Below are 16,237 nucleotides of genomic sequence, written 5' to 3' on the forward strand. Positions count from 1 at the left end.
ACATGACAATTATTATTGCATCATAGCACTTTTTGACTAGTGCATGACGATTCTCTGCTCATGAACAAATGCCGCATGAATATGCTGTTTTTTTTCTTGCATGTATTTGACCAACAGGAACAAAGAGGCGCGACGCGACCGTGAACGCTTCTGACCCGCCGCGCGCTCTCGCAGGTAAGAGCGCGTCGCTGTCATTCTGGTCTCACAGCGGCTCTGAAGGGCTTTTGACGCGCGTCTGAGCATCACGAGCGCCGTCACTCATCGGGTTAAACAGTTTAGAAGGCAATTATTCAAATCCTGCAGCACTTGCACCGGATTCGGGCTGCGGTATCATAGCAACAACACCCGAGAAGCGGCGTAACATCAGCCGCAGTAACGGCGGAGCCCGAACCTGGAGCGCAAAACTCTGGATCGGGAACCCGGCGCGCGCGACACTCCCCACAGAACAACGCGGAGCGAGCGCGCGGTTTACGGCTTTAAATGAACGGCTGAGATGAGCGCGTGAAGATTTCCTAACTGGAAATACTGGGAATAACGAAGTTAACGCGCAAAATGCGGTCTTGTGGAGAGAGAAAGTTTGCGTTGCGTTGCGCGAATACGAATGTAGTCGTATTTGACGGTAAGCGATCGTTCATCTCCTCCTTATAGGAGACGTTCCTTCAGTGTGTCGATGGAGTAGATGATGTGATTTATCTGTGGATAGATGTATGAATTGATCGATAGATAAATGCATGATTGCATGTCTCGTGTTTTTGTGCATTTTAGGGTTTGTTAAACGTACCGAATGTCACGAGCTGTTACGCACGTTATTTTCCACGCATAAACCTCGGCGATTTTCCAGTTTCTCCTCAGCTTTATGTTCGCTTTGAGAAAGAGGTTGTTTTAAATCACCTTGTTTAATTCCTTCGTCTTTAACAGACGCATTCAGTGTTGCTCACCATTTTTCACAAACCGCATATTTTATTTAAATAACTCTACGTTTATATCCACATTCGCTCTTTTGTATGACCCTCGTGTCTATATTGAGATTAGAAACGTCTGAATTTGTGGTGACATCAAATAATAGGCTTTTAAATTGAGACAAAGTGACTGTAAATCTCATTATGGAATAACACCGACCTGTTTGAAGCCATGGAAGAGCTAGGTTATTCACTATTGGCTATTATTGATCTGGACACTGTGTATCTGTAGTAACACTGAGGTGAACTTTGGTGAACCTGCTCATGTTTCAGGTTTAGAAGCCTCTGAGGTCATATATGATCAATGCATGTTGTGGTCGACTGTTCTGTGTGTTTCCATGGCTTGCTTTTAGAGATCTTCCAGAAGCATAATGCTAGAAATGGAGCACAAAACCAGTCATGAGGGTCAGTTTTTCGAAATTGAGATTTCTACATGTTATAAGCTGAATAAATATGATTTCAAATGTATGGTTTGTTAGGATATGGCAATATTTAGCTGAGATGCAACTATTTGAAAATTTGGAATCTGAAAGTGCAAAAAAAAAAAAAAATCTAAATATTTAGAAAATTGCTTTTAAAGTTGTCCACATGAAGTTATCAGCAATGCATATGTGACCCTGGACCACAAAAGCAGTCATAAGGGTCAATTTTTCAGAAAGTGAGATTTATACATCTTCTGAAATCTGAATAAAGAAGCTTTCCACTGTATGGTTTGTTAGGATGGGGAAATATTTGGCTGAGAAACAACTATTAGAAAATCTAGAATCTGGTGCATAAAAATCAAAATATAGAAAGTTGTCCAAATGAAGTTCTTAGCAATGCATATTACTAATCAAAAATTAAGCTTTGATATATTTACAGTAGGTAATTTACAAAATATCTTTATGGAACATGATCTTTACTTAATATCCTAATGATTTTGGCATAAAAGAAAAATCAATAATTCTGACCCATACAATGTATTTTTGGCTGTCATACAAATATACCTGTGCTACTTAAGCCTTGGTTATTTGGTTTTGTGCTCTAGGGTTACATATGAAAGCTGTAAATATATTCCAAAGTAACCAATTCATTTCACCAGGTAGATGATTAAAAACCTTAAAAATCTTCCAGTTTGAGACAGTGGCAGGATGTGAGCGAGAATAACTAGTCACTATAACACCTGAATGAGGACATGCAGTGTTTCCTGCAGTTTTTGTTACATCACTGCATTTATAATGCGCTTAGTCATGGAAGATCTTGTTCAAAGCCAGTGCAATAATTAATGCAGAAATTTGTGATTTGTTGTTTATATCAGAGCTCATTAATGCATGTGGAGTGCAGCAAAGCACATGAGAATCTGTTCAAGATGACCGATCTCTTAGCTGTAAAGTCACCGACATGCATTAATTGCAGATTAAATGCAATCCAAGTGGTTTTTAGCTTATATTAGAGAACCACATCTGGTTGGAACAAACCCCTTTACTAAAGAAAGCTTTATTGTTATCATTTAGGGGGTTTGAGCAGGTTTGACTCTTTATTCACTGCAAAAAAAATGCTTTTCTTACTTAGAATTTTTGTCTTGTTTCAAGTCAAAATATCTTACAATTCTTAAATCAGGAAGGATTTTCTAGACGAGTAAAAATGGTCTTGTTTTAATAAAAAAACAAGTCAAAATTTAGCAAGTTTTTGCTTGAAACAAGCAAAATAATCTGCCAATGTGGTAAGCAAAATAAGATTTGTTTTGCTCATCTCATTGGCAGATTATTTTCCTTGTTCTAAGCAAAAACTCACTTAATTGCGACTTGTTCTTTTAAAAAACAAGACAATTTTCACTTGTCTAGATTATCTTTCAGGATTGAGGAATTATAAGATGTTTTGGCTGAAAACAAGACAAAAAAAAATTAAGTAAGAGTGTTAGAATCCAAACCCTGCATTAGAAACCAGATTTGATGTTAGAGACCAAATCCATATTGACTATAGTCAGGGTCAGTATTGAATCAGTTCATTTGATTTAAATGGGATTGAAGCTGTGAAGGATTGACTGATCAATAATTGTCTTAAGTTGCAAAAACCTGTCCTGTGGAATTAGTTTGGAAAGTTGTATTTCCAACAGAATCGTTTGTACATCTGCTTTGTTTTCATTGGTTTCAATTAGACCTGTCCATAGGAATGAGTTCAGTAATAGTTGTGTTGTTTCTAGCATTAGTGAGGCTATGAACTCGCTCTCTTCAGCTTCTCACACACTGGATAAACCAAATCTCAGAAAGAGAAGCTGGATTCAGATCAGTGGAAGGCAGTTTTGCCAGCAGCACATCCTTCAGATGGATTTGTTGCCTGTGCGAACAGCGTATCATTCATTTTCCGCCCACGAATGAATGTCAGCAGCATATGCTTGGTGAAATTTGTTTATTTGTTTGAGGAATATTATTTGTTGACTCGCGCCCTGTTTGCCAGCGGACTCAGATGGCAACGGCCGTCATTTTGAGCTTCATTACCTTTGTTTTTCTTTTTTTACGGCAGATAGTTTTACAACCAAACTCGTTCTGGCCTCGTGACGTGTTTATTTTCACCCTCAGAAATGAACACAAAGGTCACCGTGATCCATAAATCCTTCTCGGCCGTGTTTGAGATGTCAATTCATGCGCTGTGTCTCTGAAGTCTCTGTGGATCCCGCCGCTCGCTCGGATTCTGCTGTTTGCTTTGATGTGGAGCGATCGGCGCACACCTTTGAACTCACGCGGCCTGCGATCATCCGTTTGTCTGGACTGATGGAGCGTTTTCAGCTTTATTTCATTAAACCTGGAGTCCTCCATTGCCAAACGTTCGCAGGAATTCTTTGAATCTGTAAATCTTTGTGGTTGGAAATATAGAAGCAGAGCCAACGCAGAAATATGGGAGCTGTGTTTGTTAAAAGCAGTGTGTTTTGTAACACCAGTCGCCGCCTGCAGCATCTGTGGATTGTATTGTTAGAAAAGAAAGAGACGTTTGTTGGTAGTGAAGCAGTAAGTTCAAGCCTAGATAACTGATCTCAGTTGCATGTGAGAGATTTACACTACACGCTTAAAAAGAAAGGTTCCAAAAAGGTGTTTTGCAGTAATGCCATTTTTGGTTCCCCAAAGAACATTTTAAAGAAGTTTTTTTTTAATTGACTATAAAGAACCTTTTCTGCATTTGAAAGGTTCTTCATGGAACCATCGATGCCAATAAAGAAACTTTATTTTTAAAGTTAGCTGCTTTTTTAAACCAATTTGCAAGTGCACCTTCGTAAGAGGATATATATTTTTTTTTTACCACTTGCAGGTTTAAACTGAAAATGAAAATGTCCTCACTCTCAGTTTGCTTCTTCATTAGATTTGTAGAAATGTGTCACTCCATTACTTGCTTACCAATGGATTCTCTGGAGCGAATGGGTGCCGTCAGAATGAGAGTCCAAACAGCTGATAAAAACATCACAAGAATCCACTCCAGTTCATCAGTTTGGACAAAAGCTGAAACACATCCATCATTAAGAAGTTTTTAACTAAAATACAAGTCCATAATCCATAATAACGCTTCCTCCAGTGAAAAAGTGGTCTGGATTACTTGTGGATTATTGTGATGTTTTTATCAGCTGTTTGGACTCTCATTCTGACGGCACCCATTCACTCATTGGTGAGCAAGTGATGGAATGATGCATTATCACAAATCTGATAAAGAAACCAACTCATCTTACTGTGTGCTTCAATAACAAACTCCACTCTCATAATGCAAAGCACTTTTAGTCTTGGAGGCTCATGCATTTTTGTAGATGCAAGTTTGTTTACTTGCTCACCAATGGATCCTGAATGGGTGCCGTCAGAATGAGTGTTCATACAGCTGATAAAAACATCACAATAATCCACATCACTCCAGTCCATCAGTTAACATTTTGAGAAGACAAAAGCTGAAACAAATCCATCATTAAGATGGTTTTAACTAAAATATGAGTCTATAATCCATAATAACACTTCCTCCAGTGAAAAAGTGGTCTGGTCTGGATCAGGAGAGAAATCTGCACAGATCAAGCAGCGTTTACAAGCCAAAACAGCACTAAACAAATATGTTTCTGGATTTTGATGTGAGTAACAACAGGAGATGGACTTTTTCACTGGAGGAAGCATTATTATGAATTATGGATTTGTGTTTTAGTTTACAAAAAAAAGTCTTAATGCTGGATTTGTTTCGGCTTTTGTCTTCTCCAGATGTTAACTGATGGACTGGAGTGCTGTGGATTATTGTGATATTTCTATCAGCTGTTTGGACTCTCATTCTGACAGCACCCATTCAGGATCCATTGGTGAGCAAGTAAACAAACTTAGATCTACAAAATGCACAAGGCTCCAAGACTAAAAGTGCTTTGCATTATGAGAGTGGAGTTTGTTATTGAAGCACACAGTAAGATGAGTTGGTTTCTTTATTAGATTTGTGGAAATGCATCATTCCATCACTTGCTCACCAATGAGTGAATGGGTGCCGTCAGAATAAGTCGTCTCAATGCCGTCTAAACAGCTGATAAAACATCACAGTAATCCACTCCAGTCCATCAGTTAACATCTTAAGAAGACAAAAGCTCAAACAAATCCATCATTAAGATAGTTTTAACTAAAATATGAGTCTATAATCCATAATAACGCTTCCTCAAGTGAAAAAGTCACTGATAAATCCAGCCACATGTTTGTTTAGAGCTGTTTTGGACTGTAAACAGTGCTTGATCTGTGCAGATTTCTCTCCTGATTCAGACCAGACCACTTTTTTTCACTGGAGGAAGCGTTATTATGGATTATGGACTCGTATTTCAGTTTAAAATGATGGATTTGTTTCAGCTTTTGTCTACTCCAGATGTTAACTGATGGACTGGAGTGGATTATTGTGATGTTTTGATCAGCTGTTTTGACTCTCATTCTGACGGCACCCATTCACATCCATTGGTGAGCAAGCGATGGAATGACGCATTTCTACAAATCTTATGAAAAAGCAAACTCATCTACATCTTGGATTGCCTGAGGGTGATGACATTTTCAGCAAGTTTCAGTTTTGCCAGAACTATTCCTGTAAGTCAAGCAGTGCATTTTCTCAGGTTGAGCAGCTGTTATTAAAACAGAGCGTGTAATAAAGTTTGAGTGATTCTCTGTAGTGCACTGGTGAGTAAAGACAGGACAGGTCTATAAACGCTCATAACGGACACGCTTATCAGCTGACCGGAGGGAAAATAAAGTTTTCTTTCAAATTTTTTTTTCAGTGTTGTGATCTAATCGAAGACAATAAAACTGCACCAATGTCTTAACGTTCAGAGTTGAATCACACGTTTTCTAGAATCGTACTGTCATGTTTATTTACCGTCAGCCATAGAGGGTCATTATCACTGGTCAACTGAAATGGTATCTGCTGATTCATGCTAAATCGATGTCTATCTAACGTGTCGAGAGACTCTAAACAAGCGCTTAATGAGGAGAGAAGAGAAATGGACACTCGAGATGCAGCGAGAAACTAATTCACTTTTGTCTTCTTTTCTCCCCTGATGATTCAAAACTAATGAACTCTAGTGCTAGAAACTCAAATATGTATTTCCCCTCTGGAAGTCCCTTCTGGAAGACAACATAAAGATTTAATTGGTGCCATAAATTATTAGACTCCACTGCAGAAAAGCAGACGGGTTCACAAAGGCCACTGCAAAATATAGTCTGTCTGTTTTGATTAAGGACATGAAATAAACACACAGTGAATCATCCATCTCTGTGTTCCACTAAACTGAAGAGTTTGTGCAAACTTATAATAAGCCTCTGTTTGGCTGATGTGGTTTAGTGGTTCAGACCCTTGAGAAAGATTAGTGCCTCTGAATCTTTTGTCAAGCTTGTCTTAAGCATATCCTGTACCTGTATATACAGAAATAATGCAATATAAGAAAAAAAAAAAACTTGGCTCACCCCCTTGTCATCCAAGATATTCATGTCTTTCTTTCTTCAGCCATAAAAAGATTTTTTTTTTTGAGGAAAACATTTCAGGGTTTCTCTCCATATGTCCATTCTATGGGGCCTGCAAGTTTGAACTTCCAAAATGCAGTTTAATAGTGATGCATCAAATGTTCAGCAAAACATTTGGCCAAAAATAGCCAAAAAAAAGGTCTTTCTGTGTTTGGCCAAATAAATGATATCGAACAATGAGGTGAGGTGATCAAATAGAGGCGTGCACTAATGCACAAACATGTGGTCAGTGTGGAAGCATTTAAAACTGTCCGAGAAAGACGCAAAAATCATTCCCAGCAGCGACAGCGAGAGACTGTTTAGAAGCGCATCGCATGTCTTCATGAGAAGAGAAAGGTTACTGTATGATGACTGAAATCATCCATTAGTCAATCAACTCCAGAACGTTCTGTTGTCTAATACACCAGACACCAATTGTGTTTATTCTGACAGCAGCTCCTTAGCCAGGGTTCAAAGACCAAAGATGACAATCATTCACAAATCTGCTGCTGCCAGCAAACACTAGGACTGAGCTCTTCTTGCGGGTTTACCACTAAATAAAAGTCAGCAAAGTCAATTTTACTGTTCTATAAAATAAAAAAGTAAGACAAAAATAGTAAAAACAGCTCTATTAATGCATTTATTCTAACATTCTCCTTTGCTCAGCAAGGCTGCATTTATTTGTCCATTAAAAACACATGCCTGATTCAAGAAGGGGGTCTAAAAAATGGCCAAAGAATATTATTTTACTAACTTATTAATTTTAAGTTAAATTGTGGTTTGTTGGTAGGCTATAATGTCTACTAGAATGTTAAAAATGTCCAGTGTTAAGTAAGTATTTTTAAATTGTTGTTTTGTAATTTTTTTTATTTATTTATTTATTTATTTTTGAAAAGCAAGACAAAACTGTAAAAAGCAAATATTGGCTATTTAATTTATGCAATGGTGAAAAAATGGCAAAATACATGGTGGAAAAACACGAAAAACCGTGTCCGGTAAATGGCCTTCGGACCAGTGTGTGATTTTTTTTTTTTTTTTTTTTTTTTTTTCGGCTTTGGCCAAGAATTTTCATTTCAGTGCATCCCTACAGATTAAATCCAGCTTCAAGGGGCAAACGATCCCAGCTGAGAAAGAAGGGTCTTATCTAACAAAACAATTGGTATTTTTCTAAAATTAAAAAAAAAAGTGCAATTTATATACTTTTTAACCTCAAATGCTCATCTTTTCCAGCTCTGTATCTCTGCACTCCGGTTAAAGATAGTCAGGGTATGTTGAAAAACTCCCATCTCATTTTCTCCTCCAACTTCAAAAATCGTTGTACATCGCTGTTTTACCTTTTGTTGTAAACAGCGTTTGACTACCTTTGCATGTTCACTAAACACTGGGTCGGTACTGCGATGTAGGGCGATTTTGAAGCACTTAAAAGGTTATTGTTTCGCTAGATAAGACTCTTCTTCCTCGGCTGGGGTCGTTTAGAGTCCTTTGAAGCTGCATTTAAACTGCATTTTGGAAGTTCAAACTCAGGGCACCATAGAAGTCCACTATATGGAGAACATTCCTGAAATGTGTTCCTCAAGAAACACAATTTCTTTACGACTGAAGAAAGAAAGACATGAACATCTTGGATGAGAAGGAGTAAATCCGGGGTTATCCGTAAATGTTTGTTCTGGAAGTGAACTTCTCCTTTAAATCCACTGACTCGCGTTTCTCCAGTTTGTGGTGGAATCAGCTTTTATGTCAAATCGACAAACAGATGCTTTTCTTCTTTCTGTTTGGAGTCTGACATGAATCATGTCATCTGTCTCTGTCTCGCACCGCTTCTGCTCTTCTTTCACTCGTGTGGCAGTGATTGCCAGTCACTGCTGTGTGTTTGTGCTGCATTAACCCACACCATCCATATGCTGTTCACAGGAAGCAGAATCTCACTCCCACTCAGAGTCCAGTGAACACGCCTGAGAACGAGGACCGCTTTGCCCGTGTTCGCTCTCTCATGCTCAGCCTTACAGAGACTAGAGAGCTTTCATCATGATAAGTGAGCTTCTGGAACATCCTTCTAATGAGGAACCAATAGGAGCACAGCAAATGCGTGTGTGTCTGTGTGTGAGAGAGAGAGAAAGACAGAGAGACATTCAGTGGAAATGGGTGATATTGGTAGGGTGGCACATCTGTACTCATATACGTGTGTGTGTGTGTGTGTGTGTGTGTGTGTGTGTGTGTGTGTGTGAGATGATTCTGCTAAACAAAGCTGTATTTATTTGATCAAAAATACAGTAAAATTTTAAATTATTATTACAGTTTAAAATAAGTGAATATCTGTTTAACTGTAATTTATTTCTGTGATCAAAGCACAATTTTCAGCATCATTACTGCGGTCTTCAGTGTCACATGATCCTTCAGAAATCATTCTAATATGCTGATTTGATGCTTAGCAAACATTTTTAATTATTATCAATGTTGATAAGTATCCCAATATTTTTTTTTGGAAACTATGATACTTTTTATTTTTCAAAACCCTAAACTTTTCAATGATGGCGTATCTTTGTTTCCACAAAAATATTAAGCAGCAAATACTTTCATAAAATATGTATATACAGTTGAAATCAAAAGTTTACATGCAATTGATTCTTAATACTGTGTTGTTACCTTAATGATCCACAGCTGTGGGTTTTTCTGTTTATAGTTTTGTGATAGTTGTGCATGAGTCCCTTGTTTGTCCTGAACAGTTAAACGGCCTGCTATCCTTCAGACAAATCCTTCAGTTCCCACAAGTTCTGTGGTCTTGCATCATTTTTGTGTATTTGAACCCTTTCCAACAATGACTGTATGATTTTGAGATCCATCTTTTCACACTGAGGACAACTGAGGGACTCATATGCCACTATTACAGAAGGTTCAAACACTCACTGATGCTCCAGAAGGAAAAAACACGCATTAAGAGCCGGAGGTGAAAACTTTTGAACAGAATGAAGATGTGTACATTTTTCTTATTTTGCTTAAATATCATTTATTTTTTTCATTTAGTACTGCCCTCAGAAGCTAAAGAAGATACTTGTATATTTCCCAAAAGACAAAATAAGTGAAACTTGCCCAGATCTTCAAATTCTTAATGCATGTTTTTTCCTTCTGGAGCATCAGTGAGTGTTTGAACCTTCTGTAATAGTTGCCTTCAGTCCCTCAATTGTCCTCAGTGTGAAAAGATGGATCTCAAAATCATACAGTCATTGTTGGAAAGTGGGACCTGAAGGATTTTTCTGAAGAACAGCAGGCAGTTTAACTGTTCAGGACAAACAAGGGACTCATGAACAACTATCACTAAACAAAAAAACACAGCTGTGGATCATTCAGGTAACAACACAGTGTTAAGAATCAAGTGGATGTAAACTTTTGAACAGGGTCTTTTTTTATAAATTCAACTATTATTTTTATTTTGTGGACTATATGTAAATGTATTTTATATGACATATCTTATTCAGGTAAGTACTACTTAAAAAAATAACATGCATTTTGTATGGTCCCTCTTATTTTGGAAAAAATAATTACCATTTTGCAGATTCTGCAAGGTGTATGTAAACGTTTGACTTTAACCGCACATTTTAAATGTTTATTGTTTGGTGTGTGTTGTATTTTGTGAGTATGTGTCTAGATCTCATGGCTTGTTTTTTCAGCCCACACTAATGTTCTCATGTTCTATCTTCTCCAGGATGATTAATTGAGCGCCATCATGATCGCCACAGGGGGTCTGCTGCGGATATCTGCCAGGAGACAGGACTCCCTCCGTGCGAAGAACCGTGCCGAAAACAAGAGGAAGAGGAAAGCGAAGAAAAAGAGGAAGAATGAAGTGGTTGTGGTGAAAGGCAAGCTGAAGCTGTGCTCCGTATCCGGACTGGTGGCCGCTATCGGGATTATGGTGCTGCTGGTTGGCGTCGCAATGGCCGTGTTGGGCTACTGGCCCAAAGAGAGTCCGGTGTACCCGGGACTGATGAACACACAGAGCGCTGCGCGGACTTACGACAGCCGAGAGTTACTCAATGTGACCGTCAGACCGCCTTGGGATCGTCTAGAGAGCTATAATGGCTCCAACGGGACTGCTGAGTTAAATCCACCTAAATTAGGAACTTTTGCTGCATTTATCAACAAATACTTGTATTCGGACAAGCTCAAAGTGTTTGGACCTTTAATCATGGGCATCGGGATCTTCCTCTTCATTTGTGCCAATGCGGTGCTTCACGAAAACAGAGACAAAAAGACCAAAATCATTAACCTCAGAGACATCTACTCAACGGTGATTGACATCCATAGCTTGCGAAGCAAGGACCCTGCTCCGCTCAACGGTTTCGTCAACTACTGCCAATCAAAAGACACCAAATCCTACGGTTCCCCTCATAAGGGCTCTTGGCCCTCTCCAGACGCAGGTAGCATGATTCCATCACGACGTCCATCCACCAATATCCCACGAGTTTCGTCTTTGGAAAGACAAAGCATCACGGACACCGTCTACAGCATCTATCGAGATCAGAACCGGATCGGCACAACGGCGCCTGAGCTGAAGCAATGGGAAACCAGAACCATCGTGTCCACTTCGGTCAACGCTTTCACCCTTCCAATGATGAAGCTCAACCACCGAGCGGCTTCGGAAAGAAGGGGTTCGGATAAAACCGGAGAAGCCAAAAGAGAGTTCCTGGACGCCGAGGCCATTTGCAGGCGTTTGGAGGATCTGGTAGCGTCTAGGACCATCACGAAGGCCAAAGTGGAACCTGCTCAAACTCACGCCGATCTTCCGGAGGATTCGGTGGAGGTCTACCGGAGCAGTGGGAGTTTGCAAGGAGCTCCTCGCGTTTCTCTCCAGGGTTCGCGGGTTCAGCTACTGCCGTCTTGTTCGCCCGCTCGCAAGGCCACCGGATCTCACCTGTCCTTGAGCGCTTTGTCTGACTACTCTAGGTCTATCGATCTGGATATCTGTCCATCCACCCCTACGGTGGTGCGATCGAGACGTCTCAGTTGCCCTCGGCTTGACGGCCTCGGCTGCGGGGGCTATACCAAACTCGAGGGTCTTGGCGGCGAGTCTTTCGAGTCCACGGACAACGCCACGTTCAGTCGAGAGAGTTCGTTTGAGGTTTTGGAGAAAAACCGTGAGACACATCAGGAGGAGTGTACCATGATCAGACAGTATTCAAAGAAACAAAAACTAATAATGGTTTCCCAATCGGATACTACTTTAGAAGATGTGGAAATGGACAGCGTAGAAGTTTAACTTCTGGTAGTCTGTTTTAGAATTGCAATGATGATCAGAAAGCAATCAAGACTTTGAAACGTTGTGAGTTCATTAGACCCAAAGGTTCTCAGTCTTTAAAGGAGAAGTTTACCTCCAGAACAAAAATTTACAGCACTGCGAAAATGCTTTTCTTGCTTAGATTTTTTGTGTTACTTCCAGTTAAAATATCTAAAAATTCATAAATCAAGGAGGATATTCTAGACAAGTAAAAATTGTCTTGTTTTCAGAAAAAACAAGTCAAAATTAAGAGTTTTTGCTTAGAACAAGATAAATAATCTGCCAATGGGGTAAGAAAAATAATCTTATTTCAAACAGAAAGCAAGATTATTTTTCTTACTCCATTGGCATTGTTTCAAGCAAAAACACACTTAATTTTTACTTGTTTTTTTTTGTTTTGTTTTTTTAAACAAGACAATAATTTTTACTCGTCTGGAAAATCTTGCTTGATTTAAGAATTTTTAGATATTTTGGCTGAAAGCAAGACAAAAAAAATCTAAGTAAGAAAAACATTTTTGCAGTGAGATAATGTACTCACCCCCTTTGTAATCCTAGATGTTCATGTCTTTCTTTCTTCAGTCGTAAAGAAATTGTTTTTTGAGAAAAATATTTGAGGAATTCTCTCCATGTAGTGGACTTCTGTGGTGCCCCAAGTTTGGAAGAAGGGTCTTATCTAGCGAAATGATCAGTTATTTATTTTTTTAATTACAATTTATATACTTTTTAACCTCAAATGCTTGTCTTGTCTCTCTCTGCGATGTACATGAGTTGTCTAAGCATCTCTGGTTCAAGACAGTTAGGGTATATCAAAAAACTAATTTTATTTTCTCCTCCAACTTCAAAATCATCCTACATCACTGCAGAAGTACCAGCCCAGTGTTTGCAAAGTGAACGTGCAAAGAAGATCAAACACACTTTACAAAAAAAGGTAAAACTGTGATGTAGGGCGATTTTGAAGTTGAGGGAGAAAAATGAAATGGGAGTTTTTCGACATACCCTAACTGTCTTGAACCAGAAAAAACAGAGTTCAAGCAGAGCTACACAAGACCACTATTGGAGGTTAAAAAGTATATTAATTGTAATAAAAAAATAAATAAATAACCAATCTTTTTGCTAGATAAGACACTTATTCCTCATCTGGGATTGTTTAGCTGCATTTAAACTGCATTTTGGAAGTTCAAACTCGCGGGCACCATAGAAGTCCACTATATGGAGAGAAACCCTCAAATGTTTTCCTCAAAAAAGACATGAAAGAAAGAAAGACATGGGTTAGGGCTAGAGTACATTATCTGTAAACTTTTGTTCTGGAAGTGAACGTCTCCTTTAATACGGTTTCCTCAAGGAAATGCAAGCAAAAACCCAGATGGGACGTGAGAAACTTTTCAGCATGATAGCACAGCTATGCTCCACTAGATGAAAAAAAAACAACAACTTTATACTTCCAGTAGTAGATTACTTGTGGCTGTTTTCGTTTACGGTGAAGTTTGGCTGTCCGAGCAGCATGTTTTATACCGTCGTCGACTTGCACTTTTTTAATCACCAAATTATTGATTATTTTTTAGAAATTGACTCTATAGCAATATCTCATTTGAAATGTTCCCTGCTCGTGTGGGAAATATTTATGTTTGCATTTTGCCTCAGAGATGTTAACTTACACTTGTATGCTGTCGGTTTTTACTTATTTTTTAGTTCGTTTGACTTGAACCACGAGTGGAATCCTGACGTTAGCTAGCCCAGTGGTTCATGTGGTTCAGTACTGTCTGAAATGTAATGTCCATTACAGTATATTTAAAAGATCATCAAATGTTGAAGTGTAGTTTCTCACATGGGTTTTGGGGTCAGTTCATTAAAGATTAATTAACAGCATTGTCTCTAAAGGAGATCTCATTTAGCTCAAGAACAACTAATGCTGTATTCCGTCCAAAATCTGATGTTCTTACTTAATATCGCCATCCATAAAGCTCGTCCATTGCCTGAGAGATTTAAGATCATTTTTAAGGAGTAATTAAGAATGTTTTCCACAATTCTGACTTTATATCTTGCAGTTTTTACTTTTATGTCTGAGTCAGAATTGCAAGATATAAAATCAGAATTGTTAGGAAAAAAGTTCAATTGTGAGAAAAAAAGGTTACAATTTTACAAATGTTACTTTTTTATCCCATTGTGGATACAAACTAGCGAATTTCGGCATCACAAACATTAATAATGGTATAAACAAAGGATGGATATTTCTCTTGCTATAGGTAAAACTATAGAGTTTAAATGAGTTTAAATGTCATGAGAGACCTCTGGATTCTGATTAAAGTTTATAGAGTTATAGATGCTTTAAGGAAAGACACTGCAGGCAAAAACAATTTTCTTCATGCATCTGTCAAGTTTGAGATTTTGGGCTTTCTGGTGTTTCATAAAGTGTTTTTTCAGACTAGTGGAAAGAAAACACCCAAAAGACACCGTTAAGTGTTTGTTCTCTAGCACTTTATCTATTTGTGTCAATAGATTTCAATTACAATACATTTTTTTTAAAGGCCAAGAGTTTTTTCTCCTACACTGAGCTGTAAATCTCCACTTCAGTAGCACTTACACACGTTAAACTTTACATTTGTATTCCTGTCTATATCCTGAAGGTTTATGCAGAGGGATTTGTTTATATATAATTTGCTTGATTTTATACAAAATTTTATTTATCCCCCCAAAAATGGTAAAAAGAACCATTTTCTGAATTATGGAGTGACGAAATAAGACCCAAAATCCCCTCTGTAAAAACATTAGACTCCAAAATGTCAAAAAATTAAACAAGAATTTAGAAACTGACTTCATCCAGTGTTTAGATTTTAGTTCTAGAAATGTATGCAAATTAGCGCATATTTCATTAAATAATAGATCATTTGCATATTTAAACCTAACATTTTAGAAAAGTTGTAATACAAAAAATGTTTGCAATTATCAAATCAATCAACTGAGTAAGTAAGGTGATAACTATTAGTAAATTTTTTACTCTATTCACCTGCAGTATCTCACCTTAATTGACTAATTTAGAACCAGAGAGTGTGTATGTTCTAAATCCAAAATCCAAACAGGTACAGCTAAAATAATCACTACTACTGTTTATAGTTATGAATTTCGGTCTGTTTTAGTTGAATGGAGCACAGTTCCACAGTTGATGTTTAACCAAACAGACGTTCACGTGGGAGTTTGTCTTTGTCACAGTGTTGAAATGTAACGGTAAACTCTTCTAATGCTTTCCTCATCAGTTCAGTCATTTCATCTCCATTTGCTTTTAATAGAACCATCAGATTCTGCTAATTAATAAATAAACATGATGAATGCACCTGAGGACAGCAGCAAGCACCGTCTCAAACCTGAGTCTGTGTAGTAAACCAATGTTCTGTCTACTTATCTGTCCTTAAATACTAACACTCAATCTCCTGTAGAACAGCAGACATTATTCACAGTGACCAGATCAACTCAAGATGCCAGAACAAGAGAAACATCATATGTTCTCTGGACCACAAAAGTGTGAGATTTGTGTAAGTGAGATTTATACATCATCAATTGATAAGCTTTCCATTGATGTATGGTTTGTTAGGATAGAAGAATATTTGGCAGAGAGACAACTACTTAAAAATCTGGAATCTGAGGGTGCAAAAAAAATATAAATATTGAGAAAATCGCCTTTAAAGTTGTGCAAATGAAGTTTTTAGCAATGCATATAACTAATCAAAAAGTACGTTTTGATATATTTACCGTAGGAAATTTACAAAATATCTTCATGGAACATGATCTTTACTTAATATCCTAATGAATCATTTTGACCCATACAATGTATTTTTGGCTATTGCTACAAATATACCTGTGCTACTTAAGACTGATTTTGTGGTGCATGCATGGTCATATATACAGTATACTGGAATATTAAACTTCATAAGCACATTAGCTTAAAAAAATCTAATTATTTCTCTTTAATCACAATGAGCTGGATTTTAGATGATTACTCTGAGTGGATGCTGATTTGTGTGATGTTTGCAGGTGCTGCACGCTGAAAAACTGAC

The 16,237-nt window shown here is 37.9% G+C and overlaps 2 protein-coding genes across 4 annotated transcripts in view; both read left to right on the plus strand.

Moving 5' to 3' along the window:
* The first annotated feature begins 213 nt into the window (after positions 1-213).
* On the plus strand, positions 214-12,897 carry LOC141300607 (transmembrane protein 200C-like). Of its 3 annotated transcripts, none has more exons than XM_073830894.1 (2): positions 214-619; positions 10,620-12,897. In XM_073830894.1, the coding sequence occupies exon 2, from the start codon at positions 10,641-10,643 to the stop codon at positions 12,168-12,170; it is 1,530 nt and encodes a 509-aa protein (XP_073686995.1). In that variant the 5' UTR covers positions 214-619; positions 10,620-10,640; the 3' UTR covers positions 12,171-12,897. The 3 variants fall into 3 exon arrangements, with proteins under 3 accessions (XP_073686995.1, XP_073686996.1, XP_073686997.1); XM_073830895.1 differs by lacking the exon at positions 214-619 and adding an exon at positions 7,864-8,951; XM_073830896.1 differs by lacking the exon at positions 214-619 and adding an exon at positions 8,936-9,070.
* A 2,761-nt stretch (positions 12,898-15,658) lies between these two features.
* The window catches only part of LOC141300395 (lethal(3)malignant brain tumor-like protein 4), a 77,636-nt gene continuing 77,057 nt past the window's right edge, over positions 15,659-16,237 (plus strand). Inside the window, exon 1 of the mRNA XM_073830666.1 lies at positions 15,659-15,715. Within this exon, the coding sequence (XP_073686767.1) occupies positions 15,659-15,715 (57 nt within the window). The remainder of the gene's footprint in view (positions 15,716-16,237) is intronic.

Source organism: Garra rufa, chromosome 24 (assembly GCF_049309525.1).
Source record: "Garra rufa chromosome 24, GarRuf1.0, whole genome shotgun sequence".
Lineage (NCBI taxonomy): Eukaryota > Metazoa > Chordata > Actinopteri > Cypriniformes > Cyprinidae > Garra > Garra rufa.